At 35.5% G+C, this 22,626-nt stretch overlaps 4 protein-coding genes across 6 annotated transcripts; 2 read left to right on the top strand and 2 right to left on the bottom strand.

The window, feature by feature from the left end:
• The first annotated feature begins 719 nt into the window (after nt 1–719).
• Nucleotides 720–5,081, top strand: LOC106384641 (probable hexokinase-like 2 protein). 2 transcript variants are annotated; one of them, XM_022698301.2, is made up of 10 exons: nt 720–796; nt 1,044–1,115; nt 2,211–2,507; nt 2,588–2,738; nt 2,807–3,061; nt 3,135–3,293; nt 3,386–3,484; nt 3,805–3,935; nt 4,027–4,108; nt 4,284–5,081. In XM_022698301.2, exons 3-10 carry the CDS (start codon nt 2,224–2,226, stop codon nt 4,599–4,601), a joined length of 1,479 nt encoding a protein of 492 aa, XP_022554022.1. In that variant the 5' UTR covers nt 720–796; nt 1,044–1,115; nt 2,211–2,223; the 3' UTR covers nt 4,602–5,081. The 2 variants fall into 2 exon arrangements, with proteins under 2 accessions (XP_022554022.1, XP_013680032.1); XM_013824578.3 differs by having other exon boundaries at nt 2,217–2,507.
• A 1,162-nt stretch (nt 5,082–6,243) lies between these two features.
• Nucleotides 6,244–7,450, top strand: LOC106389763 (cytochrome c oxidase subunit 6a, mitochondrial). The gene is made up of 4 exons (XM_013830107.3): nt 6,244–6,451; nt 6,738–6,844; nt 6,943–6,985; nt 7,159–7,450. The coding sequence occupies exons 1-4, from the start codon at nt 6,259–6,261 to the stop codon at nt 7,200–7,202; spliced, it is 387 nt and encodes a 128-aa protein (XP_013685561.2). The 5' UTR covers nt 6,244–6,258; the 3' UTR covers nt 7,203–7,450.
• Nucleotides 7,232–9,635, bottom strand: LOC106389762 (cilia- and flagella-associated protein 251). 2 transcript variants are annotated; one of them, XM_013830106.3, is made up of 2 exons: nt 9,422–9,635; nt 7,232–9,169 (listed from the first exon to the last, which is right to left on the bottom strand). In XM_013830106.3, exon 2 carries the CDS (start codon nt 9,135–9,137, stop codon nt 7,611–7,613), a length of 1,527 nt encoding a protein of 508 aa, XP_013685560.1. In that variant the 5' UTR covers nt 9,138–9,169; nt 9,422–9,635; the 3' UTR covers nt 7,232–7,610. The 2 variants fall into 2 exon arrangements, with proteins under 2 accessions (XP_013685560.1, XP_013685559.1); XM_013830105.3 differs by having other exon boundaries at nt 9,367–9,634.
• A 10,903-nt stretch (nt 9,636–20,538) lies between these two features.
• LOC106386464 (EPIDERMAL PATTERNING FACTOR-like protein 2) lies at nt 20,539–21,376 on the bottom strand. The gene is made up of 3 exons (XM_013826312.3): nt 21,106–21,376; nt 20,985–21,019; nt 20,539–20,909 (listed from the first exon to the last, which is right to left on the bottom strand). Exons 1-3 carry the CDS (start codon nt 21,212–21,214, stop codon nt 20,649–20,651), a joined length of 405 nt encoding a protein of 134 aa, XP_013681766.1. The 5' UTR covers nt 21,215–21,376; the 3' UTR covers nt 20,539–20,648.
• Nucleotides 21,377–22,626: the final 1,250 nt, after the last annotated feature.

Genomic DNA, 22,626 nt, shown 5'->3' on the forward strand with positions numbered 1-22,626 from the left:
TTTGTGTTTGAAGGATTGCTTTAGCTCAAGATTATCTTTCTACATTTTACTGACTTTTGATTGTTCTGGCTAAGACACTCTATGATAAAGTGGGGTAAGTTAGTTTTCATTTTGCAATTTTTTTAACAGTAAAATAGATTAAAATAGATTATCAAACTTTAAATAATGATGGTTAGTGTGAGAAGGATTAGATAGTGTATAATTAAAAAATAGTGAACCAAATTACAATAATCTAAAAGAAGAATGATCTAAAATGTAAAAAGACAAAAAAGAGGACACATGTCAACAAACTCCCCTTCTACGTGTCATAAGAAAGAGAGAAAAGTCTAATTTATATATATATAGATTAAAAGGTTTAAGAGATTATTATGTGACATAACGGATTATTAATTACGTATGTCTATGGATTTCTGGTTCGGTCAATAATTTCTTGCAAATTTTTGAATCTCCTATATACTAAATCACAAGTCACTACACCTATAATATTTCGCCACATAGATCAAGAAATAAAAGAGTTTGAAATACAAAAATGAAAATGAAAAAATGCAAAACAAAAATATTTACACAAGAGACAAAAATCAAAAATATTATCATTCCATTTTGCGGAGCAGTTCCTCTTTCTAAACTCCATGATCACCACTCACTCTCCTAATAACTATCTCTATTTCCTTTATTCTAGCTACTTATATCGTTAAATACTTTTTGAAGTTATCCAATGACCGATTGTTAACTGACACATTTTGTCTCTTTCTCTAATCACAAATCTGATGTGGGCATGGATTGATTCTTCCCAGAGGTAAATAGTTAATTTGTGTCATTTTTTTGCTCTTGCTTCATCTATTTTCTTCTACGGTCTTTAATCAAGCGTCACTCTTCACATTCAAGATTTTCTTCAAAAGATCAAGCTTATATTCTGAAAATATGAAAAAAAAATTACTTTCTATTTTGCTCCCTTTCAAAAGTCTCTATTCTGTTTTTTTCTAACATTTATATGCTTGAAGAAATCATATCCATTACTAATTAGTAATGATTGATTGATGCAGAAACTGAAAAATGTAAAAAGAGCGAAACTCCAACGCTTTATTGAGAAAACTATCAGCAAACTAAAATTACAGGTATATTATAGTATTTACTAACTTTTTTATCCTAATGAATGATCATATTTTGCATGGTTTCCATGAAACTGATATACGACAACTTCTTAGATTTGTTGAAAGGCCATTTGAATAGGAAGTATATATTTCTTGGTTTTTTTACTAGAAATGTTGAGAAAAAAATGAGAGCAGATTCTAATTCATATAACTTTTAAAGTAAAAAACAATCATGTTGATATTGACTTATATAAGTGAGATTTTATATTTCTTGGTTTATCTATTACAGTGAATCGGTAACTAAATTGTTTTGATGTTTTATAGTTATTAAGTTTTGATCAGATAATTTAGAAAACAATGAAATTGACCCATGCATAGCATGGGAGGTAATACTAGTACCAAATAATTCATGTGTAATGGATTTAATATGTCACTGTTTATATTACACACTGACACTGGTTATATATAGATTGCGACATGTTCAGTGCCATAACAAAGAAAAGACTGTAGTTAGTATAAATTAATAAACTGTAAAAAAGTAGTGGTAAAAAAGAATCACGTGTTTCATGGCACTCTAGTTGCTTTCAAATGCATAACATTTTTTAGTTAGGACTTAATCACCAATAGTAAAGTACTAGTTAGGACTTAATCACCAATAGTAAAGTACTATATGATAATCTCTGAATGTATATAACATCCACATGGTATGACAACTCGCTCTATAGTATATCGATCACGTACTAAAGTAGCCAACCACATTACATTAACAATAGCAAAACTATGTATTGTTAGCTCAAGTACAAAGGACTTTGGTTATTGCGTCAGAGGTCTCCAATGATTGATGAAACGAAACTAATATTACATGCGGTAGATTTGGGTTTAGAGAAAAATGTAAAAAAAAATCATTCAACTTCTTACGGGAGTATTTTTTTACATTTTTACATAATCAAATTAGTTATGACGGTATACTAAACCAATTAACCGGTTTATATATAATCAATAAAAAAGTTGAAAAGAGTGTTGAATGATTCAAACTTGATACGGAAAACATGCTAACAAGAGAACGCATCTTATCTTTGTAAAATCGTAACTATGTTGATCGGAGAACGGGGTAAAAAGCTGCAGAGAAAACATGGCCAGGAAAGAGGTGGTGGCGGTCACTGCTGCGGTGGTTACTGCGGTTGCAGCGGCTGTAATAATTGGTCAATGGGTGCGGAGGAAGGAGCGGCGGCGGAAACAAACACAGATGATTTTTAAAAAATTCGCTAGAGAATGCGCCACGCCGGTTTCGAAGCTATGGGCGGTGGCGGACGCCTTGGTAGCCGACATGACCGCCTTTCTCTCTGCCACTACAGCCGCCGGGAGTTGCGGCTCCCTCAACATGCTCGTTTCATTCGCCGGTGCTCTCCCTTCAGGGTAAATAAACATAAAACTCTAGCCCTCTGGTTCAAACAGAGTATTAGGTGACGATAAATTAAGGGTGTTTTAACTTGTAGGGAAGAGAAGGGGATACGTTATGGAGCTAACTTGCGAGGCAAGGAACTTCTACTGTTACGTGGAACTTTAGGAGGTAACGAAGAGCCTATTTCCGATGTACATAAACAGGAGATTTCAATCCCTGCGGATGTTTTAAACGGCTCTTTCAAGGTATATTTATCGAGGGACACAATTTCTTGTGGTACACGTTAGGTTACTAAAGTTTATTTTGTGTTTAGGAGCTGTGCGATTACATATCCTTGGAGCTAGTTAAGTTCATTGGGATGAATCCTGGAGAAGAAACAGATGAAGTTAAGAATCTAGGGTTTACGTTAACACGCTATGTCGAACAGTTTGGGCCTAGTTCAATCTCGGCGATACAGAGGAAGGGCTTAGCAAATGATGATGATGACACGGTTTTGAAGGAGTTTTTGAATGATATGAATGAATCATTGGAGAGTCACGGACTGAAGATTCGGATGAACGTGGCGCTGGTAAGTGGGTCTGAAGATTAATCTCGACTTTCTTGTGATGATATGTGATGATAATCTTGTTTATTGAGATCAGGTGGATGACACAATTGGAGTGTTGGCTGGAGGAAGGTACTATCATAAGGACACTGTGGCTGCAGTCACTTTAGGTATGGGAACTAACGCTGCTTACATCGAACAAGCTCAGGAGGTTCTGAGATGGAAACCCTCGATACCAAACGAGCCACAAGAGATTGTATGTTAAGATAGTTTCACCACATTGATCTAAAACGGTAAGAGTTTCAAAGTTACCATGAGTTGATTGTACATCATGATATGATTGTATAGGTTATTAGCACGGAGTGGGGAGATTTCAGATCATGTCATCTTCCTGTAACTGAATATGATGCTGCTCTTGACGCAGAAAGCCTGAATCCTAGAAGCTGTGTAAGATCATCTCCAATCTTATTTCCTTTTAACTCAAAATTCCATTTTGCAAGAAAATTTATTCTAATCATACTATATTTCTAACTCAAAAATGAAAAAAAATGGATGTCCTCCAACACTGGAGTGATTTAACTATTTTTGCTTTATCACTATTTTAAAAATAAAATAATGTAGGAGTAAAATATAACTCTATTTTAAAATTATTCTATTTCAAAGTAAAAACGGAATCACAGTAGAGATGCTCTAAGCACATGTATTGATTAGTTCTCTTAGGCTTCATGTTCTGTGTGTTTTGAGAATCATGGTTACTATGTTTCAAGGTATTTGAGAAGATGGTGGCTGGAGGATACTTAGGGGAGATAGTGAGAAGAGTGTTGCTAAAAATGACACAAGAATCTGCTTTATTTGGAGATATACTACCTCCAAAACTGACAACCCCTTACACTTTAAGGTACATGTAACTAAATTTCTGAGACTAATAAGAAACTATATATTATTACAATGCAAGGACATTAATACATGAACTTTTCCTACATGTTCAGTTCGCCAGATATGGCCGCGATGCATCAAGATATATCAGAAGATCGAGAGATTGTAAACAAAAAGCTCAAGGATGTTTTCGGGGTAAGTATTTGTATTTTCAACTTCAAATTTATGATATTCTTTTTCATTTTTTGTTTGCATTTACATTTAAATTTGAATGCATCATATTAGCTTTATGTTTAATCGAAAGCTTTATGTTTAATCAAATAATTGAAGTTTGTTTGTGTGAATTCGCATATCTATGTATAACATGCAGATCATGTATTCAACTCTTGCGGCTAGAGAAGTGGTGGTTGAAGTGTGCGATGTAGTGGCGGAAAGAGCGGCGCGTGTGGCAGGAGCAGGAATAGTTGGGATGGTAAAGAAGCTGGGAAGGTTAGAGAAAAAGATGAGCATTGTGATAGTTGAAGGAGGGTTGTATGATCATTACAGGGTCTTTAGAAACTATCTTCATAGCAGTGTTTGGGAAATGCTCGGCGATGAGTTATCGGACCATGTCGTCATTGAGCATTCTCACGGTGGATCTGGTGCCGGAGCCCTTTTCTTTGCTGCTTGCGGCAACGTTAAAACCTAAGAGCTGAAACAAGAAGATAACCAGAGCGAATATAATTTTTGTTTTTGTTTCGTTTCCCAAAACCATTATTCTATTTTGACGTTGTCTTGTAAAATACTTTTTCCAACATCTGTTACATTTACTTGTTAGAGAAACTAAATAAAAATAGTCCTCATGTAAGAGAGACTTGTTACAAAGCGTGGTCTAAGTGTTATACACTACAACCGGCTGCAACCATTAAAAAAAATTCTACTACCGATGTACCAGTAAAACAAGATATGAAAGCTCATTATTGACAGAGGATCATGCACTAATGTTGCTAGCATTTATATGGTTATAAACATGGTCTAGAAGAGACTAATAAGCATCTGCATCCATATAAACTAAAATGATTAGATATAATTATATTGGTCAGTAAAAACAACATATGAATCCTTGGGCACTTCTGATAAAATAGCTCATAAAAGTTGTATCTAACGTCCACAAGTTAAAATGAACAATTTAAGCAGATATGGGTTTTGAGTTTTATGGACTTGTAATATATATACAATTTATCAACTGCTATGGATTTTGTTGAAATGATTAATTACCATTACAATTTTTTTTTTTGTGATTATGTAACACATAAACTGAAAATTATTCTTCCACTCACGACAAAAAACCAACATGTTGAATCTGAGTTCGGTGGGGAGTCGATACGTATGGACTGAATTTGACGGTGGGTTATTTAAGAGCCGGTTCTTAACTTTTTTAGTTAAAAGTTAAGTGACCGTTTCTTATATTCCGTTAAGAACCTCCAAAATTATCCCTAGAAACCCATAAAGTTTCGTAAGTACACTTTAATGACTATTTAACTATTAAATTTTAGCTAAAGACCTTAGTTAAAAATCACCTAATTTTTGTGCTACAGTGGTAGTTTCTTAATTTGAGTTTCTTAAAAAAAAAATAAGTTTTAAAATTAAAGAAAAAAAATTATTTATTAAATAAAACATATTAGAATATAACATTTTAAACATAGATTTTAAAATAAAAACATAAAAACAAGGATTACTAAAATAAACATTTCAAAGACATTCATTATTGATTGGAAAAGGTATTGGTTTACAAAGTGAAAATAAATGGAAAAGTTAACGAGTGCTCGTCCGAACTGGCCGGAAAAATACAAATCGGAAAGAAATACAATGATTAAGACCTTAAGTTTTAACCGTCAAGTGTGAGTGTACAAGTCTGGATCCCTTTTTATGCGGTCTTGTCCTTTTTATATAGATAAACCCTTTTTCTTGTTCGCCTTAGGTCATCCTTACCCAATGGACTGAGTTCTGTCTCTCGGCTGAGCAGCTGGGCCGGGTAATCGGGCTTTGGGGCCGGACTATCGTAAAAACCTTGTGGAGCTGAATAAAACAGTCTTTAGCCGAGCATTAATATTGAGTCGGAACCCGTCGAGCTAAGCTGATTCGAGCCGACTTGATGGGCCGAATCTCTTATTTAATAGGTCATTGTGGAGGATGTAATCCATCTCCTGCACAACAGACAGAAATATATCTTCTCCGGTGACACGGCAAGACATGTGAGTATACCATACCGCCGGTGATGCACTACCGTCGTCTTAATATGCAAATGCAAACAATGAAGGCATGAAACAGCCCACTTAAGATAAAGCCCATTGGGCTTTTCAAGAATGTTTCATTTCAGTGAGTCCACTATTTATTTCGCAACACTTCCAGAGAAAGAGAGAGAGAGAGAGAGAATAGGAAAGAAGATAAATCAGAGAATGGCGACGGCGATTGTACGTTCAGCACTTTCGCGAGCAGCGAAGACATCCGTTGCCCCCAAGCGAAGATTTTCATCTTCCGCCGGCCACGACGATGCTTGTAAACTTTCTCCTCTCTCTCTCTTTTTATACCATTTCAATACGATCTAGATTCGTCTCGATTTGGTAGATTTTCCCAGTTCTGAATTGATATTAAGATTCAATATAATCTCTTGTTTTGCAATGATTGGATCGAACGATTGGTCAACTCGATTTGAATCATTTGATCGGATCTAAAATCTTCAATGTTTCAGTAGTTCATACCCATATTGAAAGGGTCGATCTGTTTTGGTACATCATAGCCATTTGCTAATCAAAGTCTTAAACTTTTGTTTTTAATTTAACAGATGAAGCTGCCAAGTGGGAGAAGATAACATACCTGGGCATTGCTAGTTGCACTGCTTTAGCCGCCTATGTTTTATCCAAGGGTCATCAGCACGGCGAGGATCCTCCTGTAAAGCCTCTTTCTCTTCACAACACTTGTTATTAGATTAGTCTTTATTACATTGCCTCGAGCTTTTGTTAACCTCTTTGTGTTTCCCTTTGTAACAGGCGTATCCGTATTTGCACATCCGCAACAAGGAGTTTCCTTGGGGTATGTTAATACTCTTTCCTGTTTTCAGTCTTACCCATTACTGGTTAGATGTAACAAAGACTAACTCTTTTATCATGGGTTCTTTTGATAATCTTTATAGGCTGATTCATAATATAGATTATCGGTAGCTTTTTCTGAAATTTTACTATGTTCTATATTTTGCTGTCTCTCAGGTCCAGACGGTCTCTTTGAGGTGAAGCACAACGAAGGGCACTGAAAGCTGCTCACTGCTGTATGATATAAATCTTTCTGAATGAGAGAGTTCGTGAGCTATACAGCCTCTTTGCAATAATTTCTTCTTCTTTTTTTTTTGTTCTTTTGAAAGGCGGAATGCTTATCAAACTTTGTTTTAACGTTGTCAGTCATTTGATACACCACTCTTGTTGGGAAATAAGAATAGTACTTTTGTTTTGTTATCATCAAATGCTTGTGATTCAATTTCAATAATATGGAGATTCTTCATCATAATAAGATATTGAGACACAACTGGAGATAAGGTTTTATTTTATATTATATTGATTGGTCTCAAAACTCAGTACTACTAATTGGGATTTAGTTCCCCATTACATGAAAAAGTGTTTAGAGTATGTGTACAGTACATGACGGACGACTTTGGTTAAGGGACTCACTCAGCAGCGACTTTGTCGCTGGTGAATCCATTGTTAGACTCGGGCTTAGTTTTCAGATCAGTTCGAGCATCCTTTGTATGTTCTTGATCGCTCTGGGACTCCTCTGTTTCACCAACTTTGTTGTTTTTCTCCTTATTGGACTCGGTTTTTGATGTGTCATTCTCTGTTTCCTTGACATCTTCAGAAGCTGACTTGCTTTGCTCGTTGCCAGAATGACTCTTGCTTCCATCAGTTTCTTGTTCGTCCCTCTTTTCCTGTGTGTTTGAAGAATCAGTAGACTCCACCTGTTCAATTTTCTTCTCACTGTTGGTGTTTCCCGTTTGCTGAGATTCTGAGGACTCTTCTTTCTCCCTCTTCTCGGTTACTTTGCTTTCATTCTCCTCTTGTGAAGTAGACTCTACTTTCTCGGTTTCTTTGCCCCCATTCTCCTCTTGGGACAAAGACTCTACTTTCTCAATGTTCTCAATTTCTTTGTTTTCATTCTCCTCTTGTGAAGAAGCCTCTCCTTTCTCCTTTTCCTCTTGGACTGAAGGCTCTTCTTTCTCCTTGTTATGTGGCTCTTCCTCTTTACTCTCCTCTTGGGATGAAGAGTCCTCTTGCTTCTTTTCCTCGGGTTCTTCCTCTTTACTGTCGTCTTGGGACGAGGACTCTTCTTTGCTTTTGCTTTCCACTTCAGATGAGAGCTGAGAAGATTGCGTCTTCTCCTGCTCGTCTTCTTCGTTTTTAGTTTCTTGGTAACCAGTGGTCTTTTCAGTTGCATTAGAAGTTGTCTGGTTACTCTCAGGCAATTCACCATTAGAATCAGAGAAACCCTTCTCCAACACCACATTCTTAGTTATTGTTTCATCAGACTCGTTGTTACCTCCTGATAAACTAGTAGTGTTCTCCTCCGACTCATTCTTGGTCTCTTGTTGCTTATCATCATCACCACCAGTCTCCTCGGTTGTGTTGGAAAAAACATTCTTAATGACAGTATCTTTAACTAGCTGTTCAGTCTTTGGACCAGACTCGTCTTCATGGAAACTGACAGTCTCAGTAGTGTTGTTAGACTTACTCTCTTCCTCCACTCCCACTTTTCCACCCTTCTCCTCCATCTCACTGGAAGCATCATCACCCTTGTAATTCTTCTCTCTAGCTTCTTCGTTACTCGTCTCGCCTCCACCCTCCTCACTCTCACCATCGCTTTCTTCATTCCCTGTACCTTGAGTTTCCTTGTCATCACTCCCTTCTACCACATTCTCCTCGCCTCTCTCCTCCTCCCTCTCTAAAATCTCTTCATCATTCTTCTTAGTCCCCTCAACTCGAGGGTTAAGATCTTTCCTTCCAAACTTCACCACTTGATCCCCAGCAGCAACAGTCTTTGCAGCAGTCTCATCAAACACAGCCTTCTTGTCATCATCATGAGAATGCTTGAGCTGATAAAGCAGCCATATGCCAACAGCGAGCAAGAGAGTGAACTGAAGACAGTGTTTGACCTTGAATCCCTTCGATCTCTGCCCTCTTCTTGGCGATGATCTCCCCATTCTTCTTTCTTTCTCTACTTCCAAACCTAACCCTACTTAATATAAACATTTAACTCAATTATCAAATCATTTTAGGCATCAATAGTTGTCACTGATCACAGATCAAAAAAGCTCAATTTGTACTCTAAAGAATCCAAACATACGAGAGAAAAAAAAAAAAACAGCATAATCATCGAAGATCACATGTATATGGAACAAAACAGCGGAAAAATCGAGAAAAATTAAAAACCTGGAAAAGTTTGATCAGCGAAGATGAAAGATGAAAGAAGTGTGAGAGTTCTTGCCTTCTTGGATCTAGGAGTTAGAGAGACTAACGTCAAAACTCGTGCTTCTCTTTAAATATATTATTAACCACTCTTCTCTTCTCTAACTGACTTCAAGGCGACGTCGTCGGTCGACTTTCTTTTTCCGCTTACTTTAAATTAACGTCGTTTCCTACTTTTCCCAGATATTTAAGGCCCGTTTGTACCAAATGGATTGATGATCTTAGGCCCGTCTTATCAAACAGGTAACTATCAACGTTGTATCAGAAAGTAACAACTGTTAAAAAATCAAATCCAAAGCTGGCCTTCTTGACCGACCATCAATACCCCAACTAAATGTTACGCTGAAACAACATTTCTCATATGTTATACAGATTTGTTTGAAATTGATTAGTTGCACAAAATAAAAAATAAACCAATTTCTTCAGCCAAACCAAATTTACGTATACTCATATGTTATTATAGTCTTGATGATTTTTCATCTTAATAGTGATAGTACTTTAGGTATGCAGGTTTTCTTTGCTCCATATATTATGAGCTTTCAGCGAAATTAATAACCCTTCATTACTTTTTTTTTCAGAATTCCCAACCCATGCAAGCTTTAAACCATGTACTTACTCATCGGGTACCTCGTACTTTTCATGCATATTACAGTAGATAGACCCATCTATAATTATGATATTGTTGGACATTTTTCATGAGTTGAGCTATGATGTGATGATGGTATAGTGGTACAAATGTCATGGTGGTGGTTATACCATAAATTATAATATGACTACTGGTGTACCTACTAATAATGTAAACTTGGGAATTAATTCAACTATTGGTACATTACACAGACATAACTAAATCAAATTATTAACCAGCAATATATGTCCTTTAACAAAGAAAATTATAACAAACAATGTATATTAGGATATTGATTGCGTTTATTTGTTAATTTGCATCATAAATAATATGCATATAAATAATTGAGGTGTTGCAGAGAGAAAACATTTGAGACGTGTTTGCTATTGCGTGTACAGATTCATACCCAAATTATGGACCAAAATCTATATTGGACCATTGGAATCTCTACTTTTTTCCTGTATTTTTTTTGTCTTCAACTCTTTGAGAATAATTATTCTCTGCATTCATGAAATTTGTTTTGTCTATATTACAAATATAAATATGCTGTTTAAATCTCTTTAAATTATACTCCATTCGTTTCATAATATATGATGTTTTGGGTTAGTACATAAAGATTAAGAAATTTACTTTTCTCTAAAAGTACTTTTAAATATATAATTTTAAAATCATTCAACCAATTATAAAATATACTGTAAAATCTAATTGGTTGAACAGTTTCCAATAAAATTAAAGTTAACTTCAAAACCTCAAAAGATATTATATTTTGAAACAACATAAACCTCCTAAAACATCATATAATTTGAAACGGAGGGAGTATTGCAAAGGCTGGATTTAAATCCGGATATATACATACGTAACAAACAGGGTGGTCATCGAAAATAACTTTTTGTTATGATGTTATATGGTTGATAAATCTATATTTTATTGTAGTAAGAACATCTCCAAATTTGAAATTTCATTTTTTATTTGCATTTTGGTATTTGTAATTAATTGCACATCACATTTATGATTCTTAAGCTTTACAACTTTATCATTTATGGATTTAATTTTTTGCACATAAAATTAATAATATTTATTATTAATTGCACATCACATTTGTGATTCCTAAGCTTTAAAACTTTATCGTTTATGGATTTAATCTTTTGCACATAAAATTAATGAGAAATATCTTTCAAAAAAAATATTTATTAATTTTCTTTTGTGATATTCTTGTTGTCTAATTCTAGTTTTGAAATATTATAAATCTTATTTAAATTTTTATTTAATTTTATGTGTAGAATTTAAATTTATAAAAATAAATTTGAAATATTTAAGATATACAAAAGTATTAAAGATTAAAACGATAAATGAAAAAATATTTAAGATTATAAATGTGATGTGTAATTAATTATAAGGATCAAGATCCAAATAAAAAATGAAACTTCAAATTTAGAGTTTTAAATAGTGAAATTTCATTTCTTAAAACTCTAAATTTGAAGTTTCAAAGTTTTTTTTTAGAGCTAAAAATTTTATAAACTTTTGGACATGCTCTAAAATATAGAGTTTTTTTTTGGAGATGATCTAGAAACAATAAATAATGCTATCTCACGTGGAAAGAATTAACCATCTCAGATATTATGATGAGCAAAGGCATGTGTTGCAGAAGAACAATGAATGAGGTATGGAGCAATGGACGTCGAAATAGATCATAGAGAATGATTATGGATATGTCCAAAAAGCCTCCACGTGAATGTACCTTGTCAGCTCTGTGCTTTAACGAATTTATCTCCAATGGTTCGGTTCTAAAGCCTCTTTCTTACATTGGTAATTCCATCCATAGTTCCAAGGAAGTGATGCAACAGAGAGAGAAGATAGCGAAAACAGTTAAGTATGAGCATGATTATTGGAGGTTCTTAGTGTGTGGTTTTTATCGGAATATAAGAACCTGTCTCTTAATTTTTAACAGAAAAAGCTAAGAACTGATTTTTAAAGATAACAAAAAGAGATCGGAATGGGCAAAGTATTTTATGTTTTGAAACCCATTTTTCTTCCTCCTCTATGTCTCTTATTTTGTGTCTTTTCATTTTGTCATGTATTTTATATTGGCTTCATTGATAGTGCGATATGTGAAATCAATCGTCTAAAAACAAAACGAAAAATGTAATTTTCTCAAATTTAATAAACATTTTTATAGGGAGGTCGCATTTTGAAATCAATCGGCGGTACACCGTACACACTACACATATATGAAGATGTAAGATGTCCGTCCTGAAGTAGTCGCTGACGTAGTTGCTGAAGTAGACGTCGTGGTGAGTGGTGAAAACCATGTGGAGTCAAGGTGCTGAGCTAGAGTCGTGTAGACTTGGAGAGTAAGAGAGTATCTTGGAGATATGGAAAGATGAATAAACTTGAGAAGCAAGTTTATGACTTAAAGAAATAGGAAAAAGTGCATTCCAAGAAAAGGAAAGTTGCACTTATTGTTATGGAAGATGTCCATACATGTTGCATTGGAGACTAGGGTTTCGGGAACCATGGAGAATAACTACAGTGAAACCTCTATAAATTAATAATGTTGGGACTAGACCAAAACTATAATTTTTTATTAATTTATCGATATACTAATTGAACCAAAAACTCGATTTGGGACTATAAAATTATATTATCTCTAGTGTATATTAATTTATATAGTATTAATTTAAAGAGGTTATATTGTATAAGATAGCTATGAGGTCGTCTGTATAGAGACAGAGACACATAGGCTGATCTTATAGAAAGAGAGATAAACTTTTGGAAGTGTTCTGGGTTGTGCTGAAGCAGTGGCTGAAGTACTTGATGGAAGAGAGACACAAGCGGGTAGCTTTGGAATCTTTCAGTAGCAGTTGTTAGGGCGTAACAGACTGTGTAAAGCTCATTAAGCAGATCTTGTAATAGAGTGTACAAGGCGATTTCCAATAAAGCTTAAGTGTTGCTTGTAGTTGTTTTGTCTCCTTGATTTATCTTATGCAGTACTATTGTGTTTGCATCTTGCACTTACAAGTGGTATCAGAGCGGGGCACCTAATTTATCGGTGTAATCCTGAAGGTGAAGATGGACACGATTGTTTCGGTGCAGAAGGCGTTCACGTTGAACACGGACCAGTATGGTCATTGGAAGGCTCGCATGAAGCAGATGATTCGAGGAATCAATGAAGATGCGTGGAAAGCTGTGGAGATTGGTTGGGAGGAGCCTACCATAGTCACATGAGATGGGAAGAAACCTAAGCCAAAAGAGGATTGGTCAGAGGCAGAACGCAATGCATCTAAGTTTAATGCAAACGCGTTGTCGGTGATTTTTAGAGCGGTTGAAGCAGAACAGTTCCAGCTGATTCAGGGGAGTACTTCGGCTAAAGAGGCGTGGGAGATCCTGCTGAATTCGTTTGAAAGAGATGAGAGTGTCAAGAGAACACATCTGGATCATCTTGGGTCGCAGTTTGAGAATCTCAGGTGGTCTGATAATGATTTTGTGGCGAGCTTTAGTGCCAAACTCAGTGGTATGGCGCATGAAGCATTTGTACTTGGGAAGAAGTACAAGGAGAAGAAGCTGGTAAAGAAGTTATTACGCTGTCTTCCTACGAAGTTTGGAGCTCACAAGGCGGTCTTGAATATGACCGCAAACGCGGATGAGCTCAAGTTTGACAAGCTTGTGGGTATGCTGAAGGCAGAAGAGATGGAGACAGACAATAGTTCAGTCTCTACGTCAGGTGGTGCATCAGGGAGTATAGGTCTTGCTGCTGACAATGATGGAGATAGATCTCCGAATGTTGAAGATGCCATGGGGATGTTGGCTAGGAATGATGGGTAAGATGATGGATTCCTCTGGTAGGAGGAATCAGTATAGTCGCCAGGGAAGTGATCGTGGCAATAGCATAAGAAGAGAACGTCTTAGATGCTATGAGTGTGAAGGTGTTGGTCATATAAAAGCTGACTGTCCTGTAGCACAACGGAGAGAACTTAAGTGTTCTGAGTGCAGAGGTGTTGGACACACACGACGTGAATGTCCAAACTCAAAAAATGAAAAAGGTGTTCCATTGTAGTCGTCTGATGATTCAGAGTCTGAAGAAGATGGAAAGGTGATGAGGAACCTTGTTGCATTTGGTGCACGCAAGGAAGAATCCAGTGAGTCCTCGGATTCAGACGCTGATACAGACTCTGAAGATTTTCACGTGATGCTCAACAAGTGGTTGAATCTCAAGAATGAGAATCTGAGGTTGCAACACGATCTGGTGCAGAGTCGTGAGCAGTATCATGATCTTGCTGAAGAACTTGCTGTTGTACATGAGAAGAATGAGTCTCTGGAGAAGGAGGTTAACAAGCTGAGAGAAGTTGCTACTGGTGAACAAGAGAGAGCAAGGATGCTAGAACGTGATTTGGCTGAGAATCGCAAACAGATCAGGATGCTCAACAGTGGATCCAAGGACTTGGATAAGATACTCTCGATGGGACAACCAGCCAAGGTGAACTGGGGACTGGGATATTGAGGAGCTAAGAGTACTAAGAAAGTACAACAGAAGGGGCTATCACATTTCGTGCATGGGAGCACATCAGGAAGTACGCCAGGACGTACGACAGGGAGTAAGGCAGGAAGTTCTACAGCGTGTAGCTGTGAGTAACAAGCTGAAAGTAGTACATAAGTGCAACAACATGAAGGTCAGACAGGAGATTCTAAAGTATGGTTGTGCAGCTGATACAAGGAAGAAGACTGATCGGTGCATCAGAAACTGTGTCAGGCCAAGCAAGAAGCAACATAGGATGTGATGTTGGTTATGTGGGAAGGTTGGACACAAGAAAGTGGAGTGTTTTTCTCATGAGAAGAACAGAAACATGGCCAAGAAGGTGAACAAGACGTTCACTAAACCCAAGAGGGTTGAAGAGGTGTCTTTAGCCAAAAGTGGCTTACTTGATGAGATCAAGGATGAGACATCAGAAGATGAATGCAGCTCTGGTAGGAGTGATCTTGAGGTTGATCAAGAAGCATCAAGTCAGGAGCCATGACACGAGGTTGTTTGTGGCACAAAGGGGAAGGAGATCGAAGTGCATCAGGAAGTGGTACGTGATGATCTTCAGGAGGGTGATAGTAAAATCAATCGAAGACAATAGCAATGAGTGCAGAGGGCACTCGGTGTGGATAGGGAAGGGATCATGGTCAAGAAGACGACACATGAAGGAACCCAGGCTCAACAGAAGCTGGTCGAAGGGTAGTTCGTCAGGTGCGTCAGATCGTGATGCCATACTTTTTATTTCGCTGCAACAGGGAATGTGTCATGATTATACATGAAGAAGCAGACGACTGGGTCTGTAAAGCTTGAGATCTCAGCATCTAATTTAGTTTAGTATGCAATTAAGCATGGGGAGAATGGTGATGTTCTGGTACAGAGAATGCATATCTCATAGGGGAGAAAAGCATGGTGTGGTGCACATCTCGTGGGGGGAGAAAAGCAGATTTAGTATGGAAGGTTCCAGGTGAGGAAAGTGGTTGCAACGTGGTTGCTGAACCAGAAGAATGTTGTGCTTGATCGGCACACAAAACTAAAAAGGGGAGATTGAAGATGTAAGATTTCCGCCCTGAAGTAGTCGATTACGTAGTTGCTGAAGCCGTCGTCGTGGTGAGTGGTGAAGACCATGTGGAGTCAAGGTGCTGAGCTGGAGTCGTGTAGACTTGGAGAGCAAGAGAGTATCTTGGAGATATGGAAAGAGGAATAAACTTGAGGAGCAAGTTTATGACTTAAAGAAAGAGGAATAAGTGCATTCCAAGAAAAGAAAAGTTGCACTTATTGTTATGGAAGATGTCCATACATGTTGCCTTGGAGACTAGGGTTTCGGAAACATAGAGAATAATTATAAGATAGCTATGGGGTCGTTTGTATAGAGACTGAGACACAGAGGCTGGTCTTATAGAGAGAGATAAGCTCTTGGAAGTGTTCTGGGTTGTGCTGAAGCAGTGGCTGAAGTACTTGACGGAAGAGAGACACAAGCGTGTAGCTTAGGAATCTTTCAGTAGCAGTTGTTAGGGCGTAACAGACTATGTAAAACTGATTAAGCAGATCTGGTAATAGAGTGTACAAGACGATTTCTAATAAAGCTTAAGTGTTGCTTGTAGTTGTTTTGTCTCCTTGATTTATCTTCTGCAGTACTATTGTGTTTGCATCTTGCACTTACAAGATATTGATATTAGAGAGCAAAAACATTTTTGCGACATGAAACACTAATCACATGAACCAACGTATCCCTTTATTAAGAAAGGCTGAGTGTGGAATTAACGATAGTTAAATTCTTCGTTTACCACAGAAACTCATTAATTGAACTATGATTTTGCGATCATAGAAAATTGCAAATTAACTGAGCTTTTGAAATAAAATCATTAGGGTTTATTTCTCCGTTGTAACATGATCAGTTCGCAACATAATCTATTTAACAATGCCATATAATTCAATAACAGTCATAAATAGTACTTTTTCCTCCGTTCCCGAAAGTAATATGTTTTAGTTTTTTTACTCGTTCCACGAATATAGAATTTCTATATTGTTAAAGTATTTTTTTATACTTTTGAGAAACATTAAATGAAAATATTTGAATTGATTAAATTTCATTGGTGAAAAATTATTGGAAAGTGTATAATAAAACAAAAGAAAAAATAAATTATAAATATTTATTGAATTCTTAATAAGCGTGAACACTTTAGAAAATCTTACTTTCGGGAAGAGGGAGTATAATAGATGTTCACAAAAATTATATACGTTGTGTATTAAGGAATAATTTATAAGTTACCGGCAGATCCCAAGATTATAGAGAGTAAGAAGGTGAAAACTCTCTCTAGAAAACCCTAGCCGCCAGGGGCTTCCTCCCTTGGCCTTCTCCTCCTCTGCCATGGATTCCTGTCAGTTGACGGAGCCTGACCCTCCAGAACCTCCCGATCCACCCTCACCTCCCGTTAGAACCTCTAACAGATCCTTCTCTTCCGTCAAAGCTCTCATCCTCTGCAAATCCCATATCATCAATGGAGTTTCATTCTTGGACAGATCTGTCTTTTCCAAGAGACTTTCCATCTCAGCATTCTATCTCCTGTTACTGACCTCTGTTTCAGAATCATTCATGAGTTCAGATTTGAATATGAAGGTTTCTCAGATCTCAGTGTATTCTACCTCTGGAGCTCTTTGGCTTTCCATTTCCTCTTTGATTTTGGTCCTAAGAAGCTCTTCTACTTCGGTCTCGGTGGCTGGTTTGTTAGTGCTTGGTTTGGGTTCCTTCAATGGCTTTATTACTGCAGAATGCAGTCTCTTTTTAATGGTTTCGTTGTCTCCCGTCGCAGTCTATGTATGTTTTACCTCACAGCTTGTCAATCTGCTTGTAGCTTCATGCACGGGTTGTTCGGCCCTCATCACCACCTCATGATTCATTCATCTCCCAACAATCCAGGTTGTATCTTTGAGATTTTCAAACTTATTCACTGGTGTTGTGTTGATTGTTGTGGAGTGGTCTCCTGGTCTGTCCCTAATCTTGCTGCGGCCATTTACTGCAGTATGCAGTCTCTTTACTGTTTTATGCAGTTCTGTCTGTGTTATATTGAAGCACTTTTGTATTCTGTTGTGGCAGCTTGATGGAGTTATGTCTGACGTTTCAATTCCTTGGGTCTTGTTTGTCGACATTTACTACCCCCTTTCCTCCTCTATGGAGTGTGTCCCCCTCCCAATTTCATCATCTACTTTAAGTAGTTCTGTTTCAGGAAGTAAAACGTTTAAGATTAGAGATACCTCAGATATTGAAGTTCTAATCAAAGGCTCATCAATATGGTGTTCAATCGCCTATGTGTGTGTAGTCATTTCAAGGATTGTCAATTGTGCACTTGCTGCTGTTTCAATCTCATGAATTATATCACTGCATGTGGTCTTTAATTCTCAAGGCTTACTTTCACTTTGCAGTTTGGTTGTTGAGACTAGAGGACCTCTCCAGACCATTAGTTGGTTAAGTGTTTTGTATGCTTCTATCCTTTTTTGCTTCATTGTAATTGTTGTTTGTTTGGCCAGGAAGACTTTGTTAGCATGTTTTGTATACATTTTTTCTTTAAATGGAGAGTAAAAATCTATAAAATTGAGGTTTGTCCAAAAAAAAAAGGGTAATTTATAAGTTACCATATAAAATGTTTGGAGCGGCGTTGTCGTTCAGAAGATTTAGTTAAATCAGGGGCATTGTGGCAGACCTGTACTGACTCTGATTGACACTTGGGTGGAGGTCTCCACCGATTTCCAAATATATATTCGTATTATTCAACTATTGAGTGAAATGAAAACAAAGAAAATATGGAGCAAGTAAAGTCATTCAAAGGAAAACAGTAGATAGAAACAAGACTGCTTGTTTTGCTTGATTTGTGAAATTACTAAACCCCACCGACACAAACACACATCTTCTCTCTTTTGTTTTGTCACTTCCCTTCGTCTTTCGATATGATCAATCCCATCACCTCACACACTCATCAATTTTCTTTATGAATAATAGGCTTTGTCCAAACGTCATTCTAATTTCTACATGTTTTATGCATATATTCCAAATGCTAAATTGGACTGTAACGAAAGACATGCTATAACTTGTAGCATATAAATAGAAAATGATCATTGACTACATAGATATAATAACTATATGATGCTGATTTTACGTTTTATCAAAGTTGGTGATGGGTCATAGCCAAATAAAATATTAGTTTTGGATTCTCAAAATTTTAAGCGTTAATACATATAGCCATTGATCTACCAATTTTTCAAACAAATTATTCAATTTTTATCAAATTTTTTATAGTCTCTAAACTTTTTAAACTGGTTCTGCATTTTATATATGTTTCAATTTATACTATATATATATATATATGATATCATTTGATTAAATTGTTTAAATTAGGTTTTCTGATACTGCTAAACAAGCCAAAAATATACTCATTTGTTTTACCAAAAATCTTATTTTGATACTTTGTTATACAAACAGTGTTGTATAGAATTCTAGTGCAATTTTTACTTAATTTAAATTTACTGTTAATTTTTCATTAAATTTTATAAATAATTTTATTTATCTTGAATAATATTAGTTAATAAGTATAATTAGTAAGGATACAAATACATTTTAATCATTTTCATCTCTCTAAAATATAAAAAGTGACATTCTTTTCGAAACAAATAAAATATTATATAGATTTTGTTCTGTTTTTTTGATTCTTAGACTTTTTCGTTTTGGAAAATATAAAGATGTTATTGTAATGAAACCGAGGAATTTAATGTTTATTATATAAAAATTTGATTTTTTTTCTTTTTAGAAAATATAAAGATGTTATTGTATTGAAACCGAAGAATTTAATGTTTATTATATAAAAGGCATGGTAGTTAGGATATCTTCATTGTAATCTCAAAATATCTCTAAAAATAGTAATAAAATTATGAAAAGAGAAAATACGAAAACATGTTTTTTTTATAACCGAGTGTCCTGGTTCCACTGAGGTGGTCCAGACTAAATTAAGAACATGTTTTCACAAGAGAGATCAAAAATAAAAATTAAGCTATCTAAATAGTCCAAATTTAATGTTTATTATACAAAAAGTTGATTTTTTTTCTTTTTAGAAAATATAAAGATGCTATTGTATTGAAACCGAAGAATTTAATGTTTATTATATAAAAGGCATGGTAGTTAGGATATCTTCATTGTAGTCTCAAAATATCTCTAAAAATAGTAATAAAATTATGAAAAGAGAAAATATGAGAACATGTTTTCACAAGAGAGATCAAAAATAAAAATTAAGCTATCTAAATAGTCCAGATGTTAAAATATAAATATATTATTAAATTATTCTTAAATATGCATATAATAATCGTTAAAATTAGATTCAAGAACTCGCTCTTACAAATAAATATAAGGAAACTCTGTATGCAAAAGAAAAATATATATATATATAAGGAAACTCTGAACTCTACACAAACAAGTACCAGGGACACAGAAAATTACCAGTATTCACTAAATACAACCCGAAAATCAATGTGATGACATAATCGTTATTACAGCAGAGCGGCTGATTATTTGTTCATCATCTGTGGATGATGGTTATTCATTTTTCGCATCATATATCGATGTATGTACCCAAACGTATTTATGACTGTTTATCAAACCAACAATCTTTTGCTTTTTATTAAATAAGCCAACAATATTTCCAAATATTAATGTTCAAAAATATTTCCAAATATAAATCTCATATGCATATGTATAATGTATTTTATATAATGCATACGTACGTGTGTGATGTAGCTTTCATCTATAAAATTGGTATTTGTCAGAATCGTCATGAAAATAGATCTCCGTGCGTTCTGTTCACAATGCGTGTTCTTCTAATACAATACTATATCACTTGTCGATATTTAATAGTTGTATAAATAAAAGCAAATCCTTTTTTGGATAACGCAGAATTTTATTCATCTCTGTGTTTTTGTTAACCACTATATGTAAACATCATTAGAATCAAAATAACGCAGAATTATCAGAAACTAAAACATATATATGTACACAGAGATTTTTGAGTTTGTCCCAACAAAGAAAGAAAAAGAAAAATTGTACATAAAAGTGAATAAATTTCTTCAAGGGTTATAGATAGAGTTACCACATTTGCATTTCCAGCTCATGGGTTTATAATTAGTAGTGTCTTCTCCTCTGATGTAATCAAGATTAATAATCTCAGAGGATGAAAAAGAAGAAGGAGAGTGAAGCTTTGTTTGATGATTAGTAGGAACTTGAATTGCTTCACAGTGACCACACGAATGACATCTCACTCTCTCACATCTTGGTGGACTTGATCCTATTAAACCTCTCATCACCATCTTCTGATCATGATCTCCTCTCTGTCCAAAACTAGTGACATTTTAAAAATCAACATAATTGGAAGGAAAAAGAAACAGGAGGTTTAGGAAGTGTACCTTAATGAATTCACGCGAGTCTGGCTCTGGTCTACCTGAAAATGTCATTAGAAGTAATAGAATAATTAAGATTTTGGAATATTTGTTTTAAAATATGGAAATGTGACATTGACTCGTTTACCATTAGCCATTAGACTGAAATGGGTCGAAGTAAGAATCAGCAACATCAGTAGACAGCTTGACATTTTGCTGCACAACGCCATTTTCAGACACAAGATCGACAACGCCATTCTCTCTCTTTCTATCTCTTTGCTTATTGATGTGTAGAGGAAGTTCTTTGTAAGTAGAAAAGAAATAGGAAAGTGACGACTACCCTTCAAAGGGAAAATAAAATTTCCTAAACTATACTACCCGCACGGATATATATGCACGTAAGCGTTTTATATGACTTGACATGAGATATATAATCTTTTATATGGTTATTATTTTATACGTTTTTGTATCATCACATCATCATCAAGATATGTATAGAAAGACACGATTTGAAGAAGAAAAATACAAAATATACCGGGACCTCCATATTTTATATCTTTTTAAATAATATCCTGATGTATAATTTAACGAGAGTCAGATTCTGATGTGTATGTATAGTTTGATAGGTATGTCTACATGTGTCCAATAAAACAAGAATCAGGTGAAAAAGAAATTACGTAGGTACAAAAGAGCAGGATCAAAATTAATTTGACGTTAAAAAACAGCTAAAACAGAAAAAAAATCATCCTTTTATGTGTTTTCTCTCTCTTCAAGTGCTTGCTCCGTACCGGCGAATCCGACCGGATCTGGTGGTCTCTTCATCCCCTATGCGCTTCTCTCTTTCTTTTCAGGTTTCTTTTACGGGTGGTGTCCTTCTGTCGCGTCTGGTGGACTTTCATCTCTTCCTTGCTTCTCTGGTTTCATTTTCCGGCGTTTTTCAACTTTGGTGCTCTGGCTTAGGCGATAAACCGCAGTCGACATGGCGCCTCTTCGGAGGAAGGTTCCGGCGGGTTTCATTCGGCGGCGGCCGTCACTGCTTTTCCCTTGCTCAGCTTTTAGGGTTTCTAGGTTCTTCCCGGTTTAGTAACCCGGTTTTGCAAATGGTTTGGTTCTGTTTTTACTTTTTTAGTTTCTTTATTTTAATACGAAAGCCGTTAAAAACAAAAAAACAGCTAAAATATTAAATACTTAACCAAAAATATCTTAAAAACATAGGAGAGCCAAAATTAAAATTAAAGTTTTTTTATGTTGACAAAGAAAAAGTTTAGTTTTTTATAGAAAATAAAAGTTTTTAATAAGGCGACAATTTTTCTTTTTATAATAATTGAAAAAATTGAGTTGCTTTTTAATTTCTGGCTTCTTCGGTTTCTCGTGGGTAATAGACTGACTGGAGCAGTATAAAGCACCCCATCTCACCTGACCGACCAATGCCGTGCTTCCTCGCCTTTTCGCATTCTTCTAATTTCTAACCAAAAGTAACATATTCACAATATTTATATAAATATTGTACATATATATAGAATGTTAAATATATTGAAATGGTATTCATGTAAATCTGTCAACAGATTTCACTCTGCCCAATTTCTTATTCCAATGATTAAAAGTTTATAACAATTATATACTCAATTGCTACGTTCAGTTAATCGCTGTTAAACATTTTCCTTTTTAT

The sequence above is a fragment of the Brassica napus genome, chromosome C3 (genome assembly GCF_020379485.1).
Source record: "Brassica napus cultivar Da-Ae chromosome C3, Da-Ae, whole genome shotgun sequence".
In the NCBI taxonomy this organism is placed as follows: domain Eukaryota; kingdom Viridiplantae; phylum Streptophyta; class Magnoliopsida; order Brassicales; family Brassicaceae; genus Brassica; species Brassica napus.

Coding starts and splice junctions, on each gene's coding strand:
- LOC106384641 (XM_022698301.2), top strand. CDS start 2,224: ATGGCCAGGAAAGAGGTGGTGGCGGTCACTGCTGCGGTGGTTACTGCG. Junction 3,062..3,134: donor TTCGGATGAACGTGGCGCTG/GTAAGTGGGTCT, acceptor TATTGAGATCAG/GTGGATGACACAATTGGAGT. Junction 3,485..3,804: donor GCCTGAATCCTAGAAGCTGT/GTAAGATCATCT, acceptor CTATGTTTCAAG/GTATTTGAGAAGATGGTGGC.
- LOC106389763 (XM_013830107.3), top strand. CDS start 6,259: ATGTTTCATTTCAGTGAGTCCACTATTTATTTCGCAACACTTCCAGAG. Junction 6,452..6,737: donor CGCCGGCCACGACGATGCTT/GTAAACTTTCTC, acceptor TTAATTTAACAG/ATGAAGCTGCCAAGTGGGAG. Junction 6,845..6,942: donor AGCACGGCGAGGATCCTCCT/GTAAAGCCTCTT, acceptor CCTTTGTAACAG/GCGTATCCGTATTTGCACAT.
- LOC106389762 (XM_013830106.3), bottom strand. CDS start 9,137: ATGGGGAGATCATCGCCAAGAAGAGGGCAGAGATCGAAGGGATTCAAG.
- LOC106386464 (XM_013826312.3), bottom strand. CDS start 21,214: ATGGCGTTGTCGATCTTGTGTCTGAAAATGGCGTTGTGCAGCAAAATG. Junction 21,020..21,105: donor TTTCAGTCTAATGGCTAATG/GTAAACGAGTCA, acceptor TGACATTTTCAG/GTAGACCAGAGCCAGACTCG. Junction 20,910..20,984: donor ACTCGCGTGAATTCATTAAG/GTACACTTCCTA, acceptor AGTTTTGGACAG/AGAGGAGATCATGATCAGAA.